Below are 18856 nucleotides of genomic sequence, written 5' to 3'. Positions count from 1 at the left end.
CTACAACTGTCATGTTTTCTTTTTTGGTTGGTTTTCAGTGGTTGGTGGTTTTTAAGAAACATCAACCTGCCAGTTACAGGTGTAACCAAAAGTTCAGTTTTTGGCTTGCGGCTGGTGTGGGCCTTCAGCCTACATGCATTTGAGTGCATGGCATACTTGTATGTCAGCTGTGGACTACAGTAACTAAAACATTATCAAGCAATTACAATGGCAATTAATTAAGTGTAACATGGGAATAGCATATCTAGTTGTCCAATAATAACTGCCAAATAACACAACTCTTTCCACAAAACCTAAACCTAAAATTAATAAAGACCAACAGTCCAAAACCTAAATTTAGTCAACATACAATCATGTGAAGTAAAGAAAATGGGAAATCCTCAAGTTCCAATAGCCGAAACCGACAAATATTCGACCTCTTGTATGATCGTTGGGTTCCGCAAATCATCAAAACGTCATATTTTCCATCAGTGGACTAATTAACATAGAAGTAATTTAAGCACTTACATTTGAATACAAAACACAGTCACACACAGCAGCCCACGCAGTTCCACAGAAGTGCAAAGAGGATGTGACTACATGATCCTTTCTCGTCACTGCCATGCCTTTTAATAGCCACTACGTGTTAACCACAGCTTAATAAACACATGCATTAGTTAAAATATATCAATCTGTGTGTTATCTCAAAGTTCTTCACACGTTGGGACAGTTTTATATACAATCACGCCGTTGAAGGGGGGAGTGAATCCCTGTTAGTTGCAGACTGATCAAATTAAATCTCTGGCCTCCCCTGAACCAGCATCTGTTCATCTCAATCGGTGCTCACCATCTATCTTATAACTCTGCGAAGGGAAAGACAGCACAAACGCAGAGCGGACCTAAGCTCACCAAATCCTCCATCCAATTCAGGCTCCAAATCTTCAGGCGCAATTCCCTGACCTCAGTGGTTATGAGGTCAGTTATTCCTGTCTTAGTCATCTGGTGATAACACACTGCCATTATGTGAGTGACTGTAAGAGTGTGTGTGTGTGTGTAAGGCTGAAAGCAGCAAGGGCCATGTGATCTTTTAATGAAAGATAAGTGACATAATTGAAGTTCCTCTTATTATCTCATAACCAAAAGAGGCAAGTGTGTAAGCTGTGTACAGTGCGAGGGTGAGACAGGTGAGAGCTCATATCAGGACGAGTGGGTGTCTCACACACACAAATACATACAAGGGTGCAACGCTCAGACTCCCTGCTGATGTTTCCTCGTGAGATGTCATTACATGATAAAGAGGAAGCCATCAGGAAACCGCTTAAGCACTACTTCCTGTCTGTTGCCACGGTGACAGACCTCATTCTGCAGTTGCAAAGTTTACTGTGACTTTACTTGAGTTAATTTCTTGCAGAAGGCCAGAGTGGGAGGCAAAAACAAAGAGGCAGGTGTGCTCGGACTACGCTGCACACTGGTGGGCTGGTATCCTGTCCAGGCACTCCTCTTAGTCCAGCTGGGTCTCCGCGTCACCTTTAACCCCCTCCCGACATCTGACAGCAATTAACGTTTGCGAGGGTTCTTTCGATGGGTCTTTTCGAGCGGCGTGAGCTGCAGCACACAGCCGTTCTGCACAGCTGGTTGCTATTCAGATAAACCCACAGATAAACAAACTACTTTAGCATCAGGGGACATTTCCTGATTGTAAATGAATCACTGAATTCAAGCTGAACATGTTTGCTGAAGTTCCCAACACTAATTGCTTTGTTGTGACACTGGTCACCCTTGATAATATCCTATATTACCCTCATCTGAATTTTCCTGTCGCTCACTCCAATAGGACTTCAAAAAGGTCAGCAAGTTTTATGGCAACCAGCTCAAACAATGCTTCATTCATAAAAGTGATATTGGCCCTCAGATTTTATAGCCTATGGTGTGATTTCAACTAAAGGGGAATTACTTTATAAAGTGTACTTTTCGCCAGGATTTATTATCAGGGACAAAGTGCACCCGTTGCATCAGTGTGACAAATGTATCCAAGGTGGTGAGTTTATGTTAAGTTTAACTGCAAGTTCAACTTCAAACTCAAGCCCGAAAAGTTCCAGTGTGTAAAAATTTAGGGTGCTTTATTCACAGAATATGACAGAAATGGAATACAATATTCCTCCCTTGTGAGCGGGTACTTGTTGACGGAGCTCTCGATAGGGCCTTTTGCAATTTTTGCAAGTTTTATGGCCATCGTAGTTTTCCCTCCACGCTTGGAGGGACGCTGCAATTTACACTCTGACCCCTAAATGCCACTAATTCTACAAACTGGACTTTTTAAATGACTAGTATTCAGGATATGGTGGCATCTTCCATACTACAAAGGAAGTTTTTCCTCGCCACTGTCACCAAGTGCTTGCTCATGGTGGGAACTGTTAGGTCTCTGTAAATAATATTGTACAGTGTACCTGCTCTATATCCAAAGTTATAATATAATTTGTTATGATTTGGCGCTATGTAAACATTTAATGGATGTTTAAATACCTGTAGAATGTTATATGAGACATAAATGTGATTAAGCTCATGGTTAATTGTTCTTTAACTTCAAAATAACAGACTAAAGACTAAAAGGACAAAATACGGAGGATTTTGGATCATGTTACAACCGCGTTTTTGTCCCTAAACTTTCTATCAGAAGTACCACAGGTGGCTCAAAGTGTTTCATTTCAGTAGTCAGTTATCTGTGACTCTGTGCACGTGCCTGTGTGTCAGTGTGACACACTCCTGGCCACTCATTGTTTTGATTCTACCATCGAACAAGAGACAGGGAGGGCCCATGGTGCTCAGCGGCACTGACAGGAGCCGCATTCCAGCGAAGGTGAACACACAAAAAAAGGGTTTAAGCCACTCCCTTTTCAACTGGCTGCATCACTGGATCATTGCTAAATTCTTTCTGGCGGGTTTCACTTGTCAGAACAAGCAGAGGCACAACGTCAGCATTACAGAGAACAGCGAGGGAGGGTGACAGACCGATTCAGAGAGAGCGCTGAGGGCAAAAGAGGGATACAGGTTTTTGAAGAGTCAGAATTTAAATTTTCTGAGAAACACAAGACAGAGAGAGGCTAAAGAGAGAGAGAGAGAGAGAGAGAGAGGGTGGGAGAGAGAGAGACACACACACTCACGCTGAGGGGTGTGTCATAGTAATTTAGTTCCTCAAGGAAGTGCAACTCAACTCTATCTTAAGATAGGGTGGCAGCACTGACAGAAGCGCTGCAGGAGGGCTGTTTTTTGGGGGTGTTTTTTATTTTGGCTCGGCTCGTGGTGGCGATGAAGGGATCTCATTAACTCAACTGGCCTGTGCTGTCAACCTGAGACAGAGCAGAGGGAGAGAGAGATATCTGACACAAACCAGGAGGGAGGGGGATTCAGCACACACACACACACACACAGGTAAGACACCACTTCTGCTGTGTTCATGTGCCAGGAAAACAAAAATCCTCCGGGCCCAGATTAGTGTTATGTCTCCTTTCTTTGTTGTTCATGGAAAAAAATCTGATTATTCATAACTGGCAGAGGCAGACAGAGTAGAGTAGGATCACTGGAACAAAATGTGTGACTTCTCTCTACTTCCCCTTATCAAGCGCGGGTTGGGAGACATGCATGTAGACTCATAGTCATGCTGTAACAAGTACAGTGACATGCACAGATGTAGAGCTCACGCTGTTGTTTGCGCAGGCTTGGGAGTTACTCAACTCAAATCTCGAGGCAGTGGACTTTCCCTCCTTTACTGGCCTACTTTGAGTTGAAGCTCATTAAGTGAAGAGAGACGGGCACAGTTATATACATGAGGGACAAACACAACCTGTGGGCCTCTGCTGATGACACCCCGCCGTTTCGCCAACTGCTGTCTGTTTCGCTTCCCTTTCGAGACTCTGTAGCTGCAGAGTTGAGAAATTGAATAAGAGTTGTGCAATGGTGAAAGACAAACTGCAATACGTGCTTTTTGAGGATTTCACAACACTTCCTTGTCTTTAACTAAAAAAAGAAATATATATATATATATATATTTATGGAGATTTTTTTTTTAATTTAATAAAAGAGAAGAAGCAACTTATTCTTTACAAACTTGCACAAAGTATTCAATGTGCAACGGAAGTAAAAGTTGAAGTTAAAAACACCCATCCACCTTCGGCACTGATGCCCTCAGTTCAAAACATGCAGCGGAAGTGACACTTCATCCTGGCACGGTACGCATCGTGCACAGAAAGCTGCTGTCTGAGGACTCAGAAATTACTGTCAGGGTTTAATCCTCTTTGGTTCATCATACTCAGTTAAAAAGGTTTTCACCAGTTCAACACATCTACGTCATCTTGAACATTCATCATTGTTCACCTGGTCAAAGGCTGCGGCCATCTAAAAAAGAAAAGAGACCTCTAACCTCTCCTCATCAGCTAAAACTCTAGAAGTCTACCCAGCCCAGAGCCTGGTGATAACAGTCAGCGAGGATGTCTCAACTTGTCATGATGAGGCCCTGCTGCACTTTAATAACAGTACAAGACACATTTTGATCAAATGAGTCAAAAGGGGTTTGATGAATCCTCCTCTAAGTCCCGTGAGAGGATTTATCATAATACTCTCTCACACACACACACACACACACATATATATTTGCTGGAAAGGGCAGGGACACAAACACACAAACACACATAAACACAGCCTTTTATTTTAATTTAATTTAATTTAAAAAATACCTCAACTGGCCAGAAACCACTTCAAAAATGCACATCCACGTGCACACAAGTTCATACATGTACACAAACACTGAGGCTGCAGTCATCTGAGGAATGCTAAATATTTACCTCTCCTGCCTTGCCTGGATGGCTCCACCAATCAACACTCTCTCTCTGACTTTCCATTAACCTAACGTTTAAAGATTCTGTTTGAGTAACTCTAAATCCAAGCACGGCCGTCCCTGTTGGGATGGTTCCAACTCTGCTCTGCTATTTTGTTTCCTCGACAGTATTAGGTCTCGCACATACAGGTGGTTGTCACGTAGGCATTCTGGAGGGAAACAAACACTTGAACGTGTAATGCAGTCACTCTCTGATGGATGTCAACAACGAGCCGTCGCTTGAAAGCCCTCTTCAATGCATATGTAGCAGAAAATTGATGCTCGACGTCCAAAACGTCCTCGATGTGACTGACCGAATGACGTCCATTACAGAAAAGTGCTTTCATGGCAATGTGCTGCTGTAACGCAGAAATGTGTCGACGCGGCCTCAACCCTTCTGATAGATCTGCATGAAATAAACAAAAAAAAACAAGCTCCAGCTGCGGAGTTACATATCACTGCGTGCAACGCCGGCTGATGACTACACACTGTGCATGTCCCTCAAATCCCTGTAGTCTTTTTAGCAAATAAATGAGATTGAAGCATGAATCTGAAATAGCTATCACGCTGCTCCACTTCCATTATCACCGTTAAGGGAAATTAATCTAATGAATGTTCTTTAATTCCCCACAGGGAACCGAAAGCTTTTGGAACAAAGCGAGCCATTAGATATGTGACACTTGTTCAAAATGAATGGTTGTGCATGCAAAATGGAACCTAGTGAGATATCCTATAATAGTGACTGTTTGCTTATTATGGATGTTGCAGATGGGATTGGGGTGTACGCCGGGGATATGAAGAGCCAGGGCAAGCGAGCGGGCGCTGCCTATTTTGCATGATATGATCGTTAAACGCGACTGGATCACTTTATCGTTTATTAGTGAGCTGTGGAGTCGTTTGCTGACACTGCTGACTGCGCATCGCTGGACTCGGACAATGAGAAAATCATCATTTGATTAACACCGTCTACTACGCAGGAACATTAGAGCAGCCATCAGGACAGTCATTTAACTCACAGCTTACAGACAATATGCTGTTGTTAATGCGCATGTTTCAGTGACACATTTGCTGTTGTTGTACACCAAAGGCAGACCCCAAGCCAGTAATTAAAAGGTAGCCATTGGGGCTTCAGGATGCTCACTTCTTGGTCTTGCCCCACCACTGATGCAATCTGAAAACAGCAGGCATGGACCTGTCTCAGCTATGCAGCCTACCTGTTTCTCTCAAATACTTGTCCACACAGGCTAGAAGCGGAAAATTACACTCAAAGATGTTCAGTAACTGTTCTTTGAATTTCAGACTCAGTCGCAGACCCCGAGTCTATAAATGTGTGATTACAAGGTGAAACAGAACACAGGAAGTAGGAGAGGCTACACAGCAGTAGTGACATTGATGCATACAAGAGATAACTGTATATCTTTGTTGATTCGGTCTGATTGCAAGTGTTTGTTGGACTGGAAATGTAACCGGGACTTATCTAGGTAGCATAACTACTCTACAAAGATGCATATTTGCTTCCTATTTTGTAATGTAATGAGTCATGATACTTTGATTCTCACAGTCTTTGCAGGGATGTAACCCTATTTGTATGATTCTCTAATAAGAACATCAGGTGTTTTGGTTTGTAAATAAACTCCATATCAGCCTGTTTTTACAATAGCGATTAGGGAAAAAATTAAATGCAATTAAAAAGGAATTAATTCAAACTGTGTTGACAATCAAAGCTAAACAGTGGATTTAGTAGTTGTGTCATAGCATGCTGTATGCATGCTGATGACACCCCTGGGGGGGTTCTCTGTGATGGATGCTAGGTGTGGTTAAAACCTCAGTGGAGATATTAAAAGCCTCCGTGGAGTCTCTTCCATGGTACTTTTCCCTTTTGGCACATGTGCATGTCAGATACGAAAACAAACACTGGAACTAACATGACATAAATGCAGAGTTTCAAATCTGACACTGTTAGTTTAGCACTGTGGGGATATCTCTTTTATTTTTATAAACTGACAAATATATTTGAGCCTGGAGTGTTAAAAACTGTATGAAAAAGTGTGCGGTTAGGTGGCAGTCTGAAGGTTAAAGAGTCAAAGTCACGACTGGGAGGGTCGCCAGATCAAATCTCCAGATGCTCAGGGAAATTTGGAAAAGAGAAGTGAACATGTGTTGCCCTCCCCAGCCTCCATAACAACAAACAGTTGGCCCTTGAACATGGCACTTAACCTCCAACTACTCCACTGAAGCTGCTCATTGTTTGGCAGTAAAAGGCTGAAGTTGTGCCGAGCAGCAACCAGGTGTGAGAGTGTTGTTCTTCCTCTTCGTTTAGGGCTGCGCCTATAAATATCTTTTTTTTTGGTGGACGCACTACCTTATTCCTCATACTCGTATTTTGTATATTTATTTTTATTCATGCAAACAAGACTCCTGATCTTTCTCTGTCGTGTTTTCAGTAAATGATGGTGTGGCATGTTTTGAAGTAAAGTCGCATTAGTAAAGTTCGATAAAAAAGACAAAATTCAAAAGAATTCCTTGATGTTTAAGCTCACATTAGGTGATTTTTACTGTTGTCTAAAGAGTTCATTTAACTCGCCTCTTCTTCTGAACATCCACCTAGGGCACCCCCTACTGCTAATCTCATGAACCAACTTACAATATTGGCACAATGGTAGTAGATGGAAAAGTACTTGTTTGCATTTTCTTTTGATGAATTACCCACATTTGTTTACATTATGCAGTGTATTTGGATGGTAACATGGCTTCTGACTGAGGCTCTGGATTATCCATAATCTGGTTTAACAGTGACAAGGAATCGTTTCCAAGTGCGGCAAAATCCAAATCCAAATTTTTGGCTGAAACACTTTATCATATACACCAATGAGCACTCAACCCACTCAGAGAAAGCCGAACTTGCAAGTGTTCAATATTTTTGCCTCTGGAATTGGCAGTTCACTGATTTTGGATGAAGTCCTAATGTATTTCTCATCAGTGTTGCAAACTACCAATTTGCAACATTTAATTCTGCAGTTTTAATCACTAAACTGTCTATTTCTGGGCACAATTTGAAAACTGTGTGAGTGGTGAAATGATTATTAGGAAAGCAACATTCTAATTCAACAAGGGTATCATTAAAATGTTTCCATCTCTCTGACAATTCAGGCAACCATGGAGACCTTCAGCTCAAAGGACATGGCCATGAAGGCGCAGAAGAAGATCCTCAGCTCGATGGCCACCAAAAGCTCTGTCCAAATGTTCATTGACGACACCAGCAGCGAGATCCTGGATGAACTGTACCGCGTCTCCAAAGAGTACTTGGGTAATAAATCGGAGGCCCAGAAGGTGATCAAGAATCTGATCAAGATTGCTGTGAAGATCGGCGTGCTGTTCAGGAACAACCGCTTTAGCACAGAAGAACTGGGAGTGGCCACGGATTTTAAGAAGAAACTGCACCAGGGGGCCATGACAGCTATCAGCTTCTACGAGGTATGTTTCCATGTATCAACCTTTTAATGTGCAGGATCTGTGCAGGCTTTAGAAAGACGAAACTTCTAGGTCATGCAATCACAGTAATAACATTCTGTATTTCCCCTGACTGGCACAGGTGGACTTTACCTTTGACAAGGCTGTGATGGAGGAACTCCTGACCAGCTGCAGGGATCTGCTGCTGCAGCTGGTCCACAACCACCTCACCCCTAAATCCCACGGTCGCATCAACCACGTCTTCAACCATTACTCCAACCCAGAGCTCCTGACCAAACTGTACGATCCCAGCGGCCCATTCCGACCCCACCTTACCAAGATCTGCAAAGGACTCGACAAACTGGTAGAGGACGGGACAATATGACACAGAAGCAATTAAAATGTCAGTCAGACACTGGGAGATCTACAGGCAGACTCACTTGAGACTCAGAACTGTTGGACAAAATTGTTCTTAATGCTACCGAGGACTGGCAACACAAGACAAGTGATTTGAGAACAAAACCGCTGCCCCATCGTTCTCAAAGAACATGTGGGATAAAAATAACGTTGGTTGAGTCATTCCTCAAGTTTATAATGTTTAGAGGTGATATATATATACTGTACAATTGTGATATATGCTTGTCTATTCAGACAAGGTTCACAGAAACCAAACTTGAATAGAAACTGGTTTATACTATATCAGCAGTTTTATTAGATTATGAAATTTCAGCAAACGTTTTATATTTGAGACCTTGAAATGTATCATTCAGAACTACTGATGTTATGTATTCTGTAGAGGATGAGTTGAAACAGCTGGACAGATTGCATAAAGAGAACAGATAGGGAACAATGCCACTGTAATACAGCACTGCCATCTGGTGGTCGAAATGATGCTTCAGCAACTCACTGTACTGCATTTACTGAGGTGTGTGGAAGACAATGCAGCCAATAATAAAGCAAATAACCCCCACAGTGGACAATTACTTACACCAACGCTTTGTAGCCTCAGCTTCAAAACAAAAAAGACTGACTCTTAAACAGTGTTGACTACACAAGCTTGAATGTTAGGCCTATAATTCATGTTTTCTGGATATTGGATGACAAGTGTTATTCTTTGGTTTTACCTTACAAAGACATTGAATATCAACAGACAAGGGAAAGAAATGAAAGCCCAGACTTGTCACTTCACCTTAAACAATAGTCGGAAAATATAATTTAGCGTTTAACTGCTATAATAATCATCTTTGTGTAAGAAATAATGTTCAACGTTTCAATTACAGAAATATGCTTTTAAAGTCAAGTGTTAATGAGAGTCAGCTATTTCAAGAGGTAGGCCAAGAGAGCTCAGCCTTGTAAGAAGTGTGGACAAATGTACATTTAGATCTGAACATGATGGATTAAAACTTTGTTATTCTAAAAATGAACTATAAAAAAAAAAAAAAAAAAAAAAAACTTAAAATAAAAAAAATATGCCCATAACAAACAATAAAAAGATTGCTGTTTTGCTTTTTTCAAACTTTGGCTACATTATAGTTGAAATTCATCAGCAGTAACAGACAGATCACTTTGTGAGCAATGTTGCACTCTCAGTATTACAGTGAACGTGATTTATATACTTTACTTACCTTGGCTAAAGTGTAAAAAAAAAAGAAAAACTTGGCCAACGTTGCATTAGCAGGCTGTGAGGTAGCATTACACACAAACCGCTTATTGAGCTCACCATATGAAGAGTCATATGACTGAACCAACATGTGACTGTGAAATTCCCATTTTTAACATTTCATGCTCTCATTTTCAAGCCAAACGCATCTATGGGAGAATATGAAGCTTTTCATAATCTACAGTCTGTCTCAACGAATAAATAAAAAGGCTACAGCAGTGCAATATTCCTTTTAAAAAACAATTTAAAAGTAGAGCTGCAACAATTAATCGATTAATCGATCAGTTGTTAACGATTAAACTACCCGAAGGACTATTTTGATCATCGTTCTGAGTCATTTTCAGCTTCTCAAATATGAATATTTTCTAATTTCTCTTGTCTTCATTGACAGTGCACTGAATAATCTTTGAGTTGTGGACAAAACAAGACATTTGAGGATGTCACATTGGTCTTTTTCTGACATTTTAGGCACCAAACAACTAATCAATTAATCGAGTAAAAGATTATTTGCAGCTTTAGTTAAAAGACAGTGTAACTTCCCATTGTTAAGTCTACATTAAAACCTTTAAGCTCCAAGTCCATTAAGCAGCAGAAGGATTACAAAGTATCGATTTCTTTGTATGGAGTGCTCTATTATGCTGGAGGCCAAACCCTGTGACGTGGCCTTCTGGGAAAGTGTCTTTAATGATCAGAGTGTGACAGCAAAAACAACATGTCACAGCTGGAAGATCTCATCTTCTCTGTCTCTCAGTTTCTTGGTGAGTTTGGTGATAGTTAGGGGTACTGTTCCATGTGGCGCCTGCTGCTGCAACAGCAGCATTCTGGGCGATGAAACGACACTCTGCGACCTTGTGAGCGGCCGCCAGTCTGACGTCCTGCCGGCGCAAGCTACTTCTAGGGCGGCAACCCTGCGAAGAATAAACAGATGACAAGATACAGTAAGTCTGAAGGCTGATGTGACTCCCCCAAGCATTCATCTTTGGCAGCTTTCGGTGAGATCGGATAGATATATCACCTCCTGCTATGAGAGTACGAAACCTGCCAAAATATCAAACAGGGCTCCTGTTAATTATATCATGCTCGTGATGTGGATTGCAATTGCACTGAGAGCACATTTCTACTTGTTGCAATTGTTTTCAATTGCAACATTCGGTGCCAAAGCAGGAAGTGCTTCATAAGAGAGGGGAGGGAAGGGTGTATAAAGTAGTGCTTCAAATACAACACAGACCATACTACAGTATTTTCTATACAGACCGGTTGCACAGCACACATTCTGACTTATCAATGCAGGAAAAATAACAGCAATGTTGTCCAAGCACACACAATGACAGGACCTCCCATACATCTGAGTTTCCTGCTCGCAAATGTGAGAATGTTTGCTGTGCAGTCAGTCCATTAAAAAAAAAAAAAAGTGTCACGTCTCACTTGCTGGCTGGCTGCTCGCTGCTGAAGCACAACTCTCACAGCAAACATCCACCGTGTCACCACTCATTGTCATGTTCGCTGCATTCAAGGACTCATTTTCATCATTACAATGGGTCGTTTACATTCCTCTTCCTCCCTGTGTTACCTCCACCTGCCTCCTGTACTTCACATTTCCAAAAGCTGCTTTCAACAACACCCAAAAGCATGGCTACAATAATAAATAAAAAAAGATATGATGGTGTGAAATGTAGCAGGGCAAAAGGTGTTGAGTATGAGTATGACAGCTCTAAGCTATGAGGCCTGATGTATGGTGGAAACTGCACGCTGACATGCACATAATCTCGCTATAGAGATAGCAACGATTTTCTACATTACTGCACATCTGCTGCTGAAAAAGCTTCTTTTTTGACATTTAATACATTCAGATAAACCTGAACTCCCTTTTTTTAATTTAGAAAGTTAGACTGTAAGAGTCTATAATATAAAAAGCTGCGTCTTTCTAGCCAGCATCTGTTTGACCCACCTCAGTATGTAAACATGATTCCCTTCCCTCTCTCAGAAAGTTGACAGAGCCTGGATCAGCTGCTCGCTGTGTTCTTCGTGGTTACAGACGTTCAGGGTCACGCAGCTAATGTGGTTCCTTAAATTTGTTGTATTCACATTTCGTGCTTCCAAATAGGTTCATAATATCATCATATCTCACAACATAAACAGAGATTCTGCAACTTTACTGTCCAGCCAAGGATGGAACTTATGATATAACTGGTCGATCTTTGGGTGTTAGTGTTATGCTATATGTGAAATATATAAAATCAGAGATTGTGAAGATTCGAGGTCTCTGTCACACCACAAACCTGAAGCAGACGTACCTTTTCTCTGCCTCCTGGCATCCTTTAACAGCAGCGTTCTTGGACTGACTTATCAAACCATCCAACCTTTTCAAAAAATCCTCCGGAGTAAGGTCCGACGCTCTGTCTGGCCCGTTTTGAGCAGAAGCACTGTCTTCTTCACTGTCCTCTGAAACCCCGTTACTACCGTGCTCCAGGCCTGACAGCACGGGGATGGACAAGGACTTCTTCAGGAAGATGGAGTCGTTGGTGTACATCCTGTTTGCTCTTTTGATTTGCTCCATCTGGAAGAGAAAGGCTGCCATGTCAGACTTCTGCAAACATATTTTAAGCTTGAAAAAGTTGGTTGATGCTTTTATTTGACTGAAATCAGGAGGACAGCACTGCAATTACATATATATAAGCAGCATGACTCAGCATAAAAATTGAATAAGCTCATTAAAACACACTTTTTTTCTCCCTGGCTTTTAACATTAGCATTTATCTTAACCTTATGGTATTATATGTGTATTATATGTAATAACCTGTACAGCACTTTGGTCAACCTCAGTTGTTTTTAAATGTGCTTTATAAATAAAGTTTGCTTGTGTTAAAAAATAACAATAAAACAATCCAATCTACTTTATTTATATAAAAAATAACAATAAAACAATCCAATCTACTTTATTTATATAGCACAACAAGATAAAACACAATAAAAACATGAAGTAGACAACAGAAGGATAAAAAACAATAAAACAAAGTAAATTAAAAAGCACTACCAGCTCAAGATAAAATAAATATAATAAAAATAAATAAATAAAAATAAGAAAACATAATATTAAAGTAAATAACATGACGTATTTTAGTTTATGTTGTATATCCAAATACTACACACGATTATCTGACATATGGAGGCTTGATATTAACTTATTTATCTCCAATACAGGCTTAAAATGAAGTTTTATTGTATTTATTTAACACTTACCGACACTCCGTACTTCAGGGCCAGGCCTGGCAGTGTTTCTCCCGGCTGGATTTTGTGCTCTATCCGCCTCTGGTGAACCGGAGACCGGACCAGACTGCCGTAGGACCTCGTACGGCCGCCGCGGAGCAGGCCGTTCCCGACGGTTGGCAGAGGTGCTCGCTCCCCGGACATGTCCGTGTGATAAACCTCGGTAAGTTGGCACTCGTAGCGAACGCTTTGATAACAAAATGACGGTTACCGGCGAACTTTACCGTCGCTCACATCGTGAGAAAGAAGCGTACGTAGTTTACGTTAAACTAGCGGCTTAGTTAGCCTGCGAGCTAAAGTCTTAAACTCATTAGTTTCGCTCGGTTTTTAAACACCTGTCGGACCTCTTGGCAACAGCTAATGACACTAACTAAACACAGGTAACACAGTCACACAGGTGTCACCTACCTCATCTCTCAAACAAACACCTGAAAAGTCGCTGACAAAGTTTGTTAACGGTCATTTTTCGTGACGTCTCCCAGCCGTTAGCCGCTGTCTAGCTGCGGCGTTGCCATGGCTACAGCGCCAGTTAGTCTCATGACGCGTCACAAGCGCTGCGTTCAAGCACAGTCAAGGAAAAAAACGAGACAAACCGAAGCTTTTATGGTTTTTAAAGCAGGATTAGTCCGTTTCAGATGCCTGCTGATTGTATTCTCTAAGAGCCGTGTGTTTTCTACATTTAAGAGTCTTAAACTCTGAGTTTAAAACAACTTAAACTGAGCTGAACGCTATTTTTCAAATAGGACACTCATATTTCCCATTCTCCCTTTCTTGTCCGTAAACGCAGCATTGCTATCTGCTTAAGTGAAGCGGCTAGCCGCGAGCTAACTGACTAAAGTCTGTTTTTTTAATTATATAAACAGTCACAGTGATCACAGCTATGTCTTTTAAGAGGGAAGGAGATGACAAGAGTCAGCTGAACATCCTGAAGGTAACAGTTCAACTCTAGGAAAGTCTTAAAGCTGCGATCTTTGGTTTGTTATGGTTAGCATCATGCCGGCTAACTGTGGCTAACATTTATGAATGAAACACTTTCTACTATTTCTACTTTGTGTGTGTTTACTGTGTGTTTACTGTGTGTTTTAGAAACGCAGAGTGGCGGATCTGCTGTCTCATTTTGTCCCAGAGGATGAAGCAGCTCTGCTGAAGAACGGAAGGTGACTTAATGAGTTTGTTAACTGGTTGAATTTAAAGTTAATACAAAGTAACATTTGTGACATTCAACCTGTTTCCAGGTACACCTGCCTCGTGTGCTCCTACCGGCCTGTGTTTGACACGGTTGACATGCTGACAGTTCACAGGAAGGGGAAGAGACACCTGGAAGGTGAGAGTCTCTCATAAAGTATATCAGGGCCGTTTCTAGCTGATTGGGGGGCCCTATGGAAGGGGCCCCTATTTTGTTAAACTGTTACGGACCTCAAGGGCTCGCAAGGCCTGAAACATATTTAAAGAAAACATAAAGACAAAAGTTGTCATTAAACCAATAATATTTTTTATTAATTAAAAAACAAACGAAACAACAAAACAAAAGGGTTGGAGGTTCCTGGCCAAAACAAACAAAACGAGAGAGAAAACACTGAACCAGCCAACGGCCGTCGCACCCAGCATCCACTCCCAAACTAACCCTGCCTAAAACCCACTACCTAAATGAAAAGAAAAGACCGAAAACAGGACTACCAAGGAACCCCCGAACCAAAACTAAAATAACAAAACCCAAACGGCTCCTGGCATCCAGAGCCTCACCTTCAGACCGGATCACCTGCAGGGAAAATAGAGAGAGAGACAAGAGAGAGACACCTCTTTGCTGACGAGACAATGAGTCTCACCTGGGGTCTCCTCTGTGCACAGAGCGAGAGAGAGAAAAAAGGGTGGGGAGAAACAAACACACACACACACAGTTCTACTTCCTGGCCACACGTAACATAAACTCTTTCAGGTGATCTGTGACAAGAGTAAAACAGGTTAGAGTCCGTTAATAAAAACTCTCCTAAAACTGCTAAGACATGCTGACAGTTCACAGGAAGGGGAAGAGACATCTGGAAGGTGAGAGTCTCTCATAAAGTATATCAGGGCCGTTTCTAGCTGATTGAGGGGCCCTATGGAAGGGGCCCCTATTTTGTTAAACTCTTTCAGGTGATTTGTGACGATGCAACAAGAGGAAAACAGGTTAGAGTCCGTTAATAAAGGTTAATAAAAACTCTCCTAACCGCCCCTGTTACTGTATAAAAAATTAAGGATCATACTGGGGTGCAGATGTTTTAGCTCATATAGATAGTGTGTGTGTGTGTGTGTCCTGTCTTTTGTATGTCTTGCATACATCCCTTAGTTCAGTGGTCCCCAACCCCCGGGCCGCGGACCGGTACCGGTCCGTGGATCAATCGGTACCGGGGCCGCACAAGAATTAATTAGTTATTTCTGTTTTATTTATTATCTAAGTCTCCCGCAAGTGAGGAGAATACTGTCATTTCGAAATAAAAAAACGTTTCAAAATAAAAGACCGCTCGACCTAGACTGGGACTATAATAAAGGGGGACTTACTACTTCATCTACAGTTGGTAGGAGAAGAAGAAAATATAAATAAGATAATTAATTGTGTGAGGTAGTTGTTAATTATTTTTGGGTTGTTCATTTTAATTAACGGTCCACAGTAAAATTGTCAAGCGTTGACCGGTCCGCAGTTAGGAAAAGGTTGGGGACCACTGCCTTAGTTGATTTGTCCTGTAGTTGGCAACACTAGCTGTTGGTAATATAATAAATCTCTGGCTTTGCACTTTAAACATTTGTTTACATAAAAATACTGATTAGTGCAGCTTTAACTTTAACCAACTCTAGTTGGTCCACTACACATTATTACTACTGTCATTATTGCTGCCATATCTCCATCACAGTTTATAGTTAGTTGATGATTTGCTGCTGCTGTGCATCTGTGTCTCTCTATCACAGGTTCCACTGCTGCTGTAATCATTTTATCAGTCATTGTTTTGTACAACATGTTTGTGTTGATTTGTTCTGTACACGTGACATCTGTTGCACGTCTGTCCGTCCTGGGAGAGGGATCCCTCCTCTGTGGCTCTTCCTGAGGTTTCTTCCACCTTTTTTCCCTGTTAAAGGTTTTTTGTGGGCAAGTTTTTCCTCACTCGAACCGAGGGTCTAAGGACAGAGGGTGTACAGATTGTAAAGCCCTCAGAGGAAAATGGACTTTGTGACTTTGGGCTATACAAATAAAATCTGATCTGATTTAGTTGGCCTCAGATTTACTGAGACAATTATAAATTAGTGGTATAAGGACAGGAAAGACAGGCTAGGGGAGTACCATGTGGATATAAAATATAGTGCTCATTCCTGAGCAGTAAACCAACTAAAGGAATGTTTGGACGTTATCTGTATCAGTGGGAAAGTGTCTGAGACAGCCCATTTTTGAACAATGTATAAGAACCAACAGTTAGAGCTCCTCGAGGAGCCTTTTCTCTGTAAGCCCTTTTTGTGTGTTGCACTGTTAAACGCTCCTTCTTGTACAAGAATAATAACTTCAACTTGATACTTTGAATCCAGTCCTCCTTACTCAAGGGTTCTTCTTTAAAAATAAAAAAAGTAAAAAAGAAATAACTTCATTTACCTAAATAAATAAAAACACAGTGGACCAGCCTTCATATTAATGTGCAAACTGATGTTTCAGGTAGTAAGAAACATTCACATGTAACACTGCAACCCCCGTTCAGTTTGGATCAGTTTCTGTGATTGTAGTACGTTTTAGGCCACTGCATAAGATCAGAACATCTGCAAAGCTATTATCTAAAGCATGCAAGTGCCAAAATACACTGAGGCTGAACTTACAGCTATTTTTTATGTGTTGTATTTTCCAGGGTTAAAATCTTTCTATGGAAAGAAAGCACGGCTGAAGAATGAAATAACTAAAAGGCAACATGAAAACTACGTCCAGACTGAAGACACGAGACAGGTTGGTAACTAATAATTTTATACAGTTGTGTTTGCTCTGTTCAGTCAATCCCCAAGCAAAGTTTTCATACATGTAGTTGGACAGAAAAGTTGTTTCTGGAGTCAGACAGATCATTTTAACAAGTAGAAGGTCAATGAATCATCACGGGGGGATAATAACATGAGCTGAACAATCTTTCTTTGACTGGCTGTTGTTGTTGTTGTGCAGCCTTGTGACTGCCACATGACCCTGACGTGACGTCCTGACAGCCGATTTTAACGTTGTTGTAGAAAAGGTAGACAAGAGTTGACTTTAAGCCGGCTTCACCTCAGTTTGCATATCGAACCATTTGAATAAATGTTTTAACCTGGAAAGTTGGTGTCCTATTCTACAGGTTTTATATCGATGACACATCCTAGGTGTTTCTGCTCAAAACTGGTTCGATAACAGCACCATGGTTACAAGAATCTTAAACAGATCTTTAACGGTTAAAGAAGCAGAGCTAATTTGGTGGAAAAAGAGTCTTGAGTGACTTCTCAGTGACACTCGAGACACTTCTACAACTTTACATCTTGTTGTGTATTCAGGAACCGTCCTGTTCAGCCCCTTTACTGGCACAGACACGGAAGCTCACACATCACGCTTTATTGAAGACTGTACCATACAACAGCTGCCATAGAAAAACCAGGTGAGTGTTGTTGTTTAATACACACACTCCCACGTATGTTTAAGAAAAGGAATGAAATAAATCTGTCATTCTCATTTTTCAGTACAAAATCTGAAAAACCATCGAACATCAGTTCCAATCCCAGAGACAAAACAACGACTGAGCGAGAAGAAGAATGTTGGAAAGCTGAAGCTTCAAACGGTTTATCACAAAGCAGCTCTAGTGGCTGCACAGCAGGTAAAGTCTTTGTGTTGAAGAAAACCAAGGCCGGTGGAGCCTGTAAAGTCCCGTAGGGTGATATTTTATGATCAAGATAAAAAAGTTACTATCTTGATCATAACTTCATCGCACAAGATAAAAAATCCTTTAGAGGCTCCGTCGAGGCCTGACCGTTGCTTTTAACTGTGGAAATGTTTTGTCTTTTGTAGCCAATAAAGCGTCACATCCATCAGAAGACGTAAAACACTCTGAGGCTGCAGTGACACAGGAAGCAGAGCCCATAACAGCCCAGAGGAGGAGAGAGCTGGAGCACTACCTCAAACTGAAGAGGTACACAACTGCGACTGTTTGTTTGATCTGAGTTTCACATAATTACAATCAACCTCCTGATTTTCAGTGCATCTCTTTAATTTTTTTTAGTGAGGGGTGGCTGCAAGACCGGAGCGGCAAGTGGGTCAAAGACGAGAATGTGGAGTTTGATTCGGATGAGGAGGATCCTCCTTCGCTTGACCCCCTACCTACAAGTCACTGAGAGGACTAAGAACTGTGGGAAACACAGATTAACTTGTACCACAGTGGTACGTTCATAAACCTCTGGAGCTCCACGGCATGCAAGTCCTTCCTTAAACTGATTTGTACCATCCATCAACCTTTCACCGAACTACTCAGTTTGCTCATGTCAAAGTCAAATTAAAAAGTGGATCTGTAAAACCTGTTGCCTTCACTTTCAGTTCCAAATATGTTGAACTAACCTCAGGGTCTGTTTACAATATGTCTGATTGTCTGGCTGCATGTGCTTCTTGTCAT

The 18856-nt window shown here is 41.4% G+C and overlaps 3 protein-coding genes across 6 annotated transcripts; 2 read left to right on the top strand and 1 right to left on the bottom strand.

Annotated features, from left to right (window-relative positions):
* Nucleotides 1-2969: 2969 nt before the first annotated feature.
* On the top strand, nt 2970-9269 carry tnfaip8l2b (tumor necrosis factor, alpha-induced protein 8-like 2b). Of its 3 annotated transcripts, none has more exons than XM_027286144.1 (3): nt 2970-3403; nt 7997-8323; nt 8442-9269. In XM_027286144.1, the coding sequence occupies exons 2-3, from the start codon at nt 8006-8008 to the stop codon at nt 8682-8684; spliced, it is 561 nt and encodes a 186-aa protein (XP_027141945.1). In that variant the 5' UTR covers nt 2970-3403; nt 7997-8005; the 3' UTR covers nt 8685-9269. The 3 variants fall into 3 exon arrangements, with proteins under 3 accessions (XP_027141945.1, XP_010735434.1, XP_010735433.1); XM_010737132.3 differs by having other exon boundaries at nt 2970-3407; XM_010737131.3 differs by having other exon boundaries at nt 2975-3408; nt 8000-8323.
* A 150-nt stretch (nt 9270-9419) lies between these two features.
* lysmd1 (LysM, putative peptidoglycan-binding, domain containing 1) lies at nt 9420-13739 on the bottom strand. The gene is made up of 4 exons (XM_027286143.1): nt 13635-13739; nt 13200-13413; nt 12254-12516; nt 9420-10867 (listed from the first exon to the last, which is right to left on the bottom strand). Exons 1-4 carry the CDS (start codon nt 13637-13639, stop codon nt 10675-10677), a joined length of 675 nt encoding a protein of 224 aa, XP_027141944.1. The 5' UTR covers nt 13640-13739; the 3' UTR covers nt 9420-10674.
* A 249-nt stretch (nt 13740-13988) lies between these two features.
* scnm1 (sodium channel modifier 1) lies at nt 13989-18856 on the top strand. Of its 2 annotated transcripts, none has more exons than XM_019270577.2 (8): nt 13989-14157; nt 14313-14383; nt 14462-14550; nt 17090-17184; nt 17751-17851; nt 17934-18067; nt 18259-18379; nt 18470-18855. In XM_019270577.2, exons 1-8 carry the CDS (start codon nt 14107-14109, stop codon nt 18579-18581), a joined length of 774 nt encoding a protein of 257 aa, XP_019126122.2. In that variant the 5' UTR covers nt 13989-14106; the 3' UTR covers nt 18582-18855. The 2 variants fall into 2 exon arrangements, with proteins under 2 accessions (XP_019126122.2, XP_027141943.1); XM_027286142.1 differs by lacking the exon at nt 13989-14157 and adding an exon at nt 14192-14210 and having other exon boundaries at nt 18470-18856.

Source organism: Larimichthys crocea, chromosome XIII (assembly GCF_000972845.2).
Source record: "Larimichthys crocea isolate SSNF chromosome XIII, L_crocea_2.0, whole genome shotgun sequence".
NCBI lineage: Eukaryota > Metazoa > Chordata > Actinopteri > Sciaenidae > Larimichthys > Larimichthys crocea.
This window is presented reverse-complemented; position numbering and strand designations above follow the sequence as displayed.

Coding starts and splice junctions, on each gene's coding strand:
- tnfaip8l2b (XM_027286144.1), top strand. CDS start 8,006: ATGGAGACCTTCAGCTCAAAGGACATGGCCATGAAGGCGCAGAAGAAG. Junction 8,324..8,441: donor CAGCTATCAGCTTCTACGAG/GTATGTTTCCAT, acceptor TGACTGGCACAG/GTGGACTTTACCTTTGACAA.
- lysmd1 (XM_027286143.1), bottom strand. Junction 12,517..13,199: donor CCCTGAAGTACGGAGTGTCG/GTAAGTGTTAAA, acceptor TTTCTCTTCCAG/ATGGAGCAAATCAAAAGAGC. Junction 10,868..12,253: donor TGCCAGGAGGCAGAGAAAAG/GTACGTCTGCTT, acceptor TATTCTTCGCAG/GGTTGCCGCCCTAGAAGTAG.
- scnm1 (XM_019270577.2), top strand. CDS start 14,107: ATGTCTTTTAAGAGGGAAGGAGATGACAAGAGTCAGCTGAACATCCTG. Junction 14,551..17,089: donor GGGGAAGAGACACCTGGAAG/GTGAGAGTCTCT, acceptor TGTATTTTCCAG/GGTTAAAATCTTTCTATGGA. Junction 18,068..18,258: donor CTCTAGTGGCTGCACAGCAG/GTAAAGTCTTTG, acceptor TGTCTTTTGTAG/CCAATAAAGCGTCACATCCA.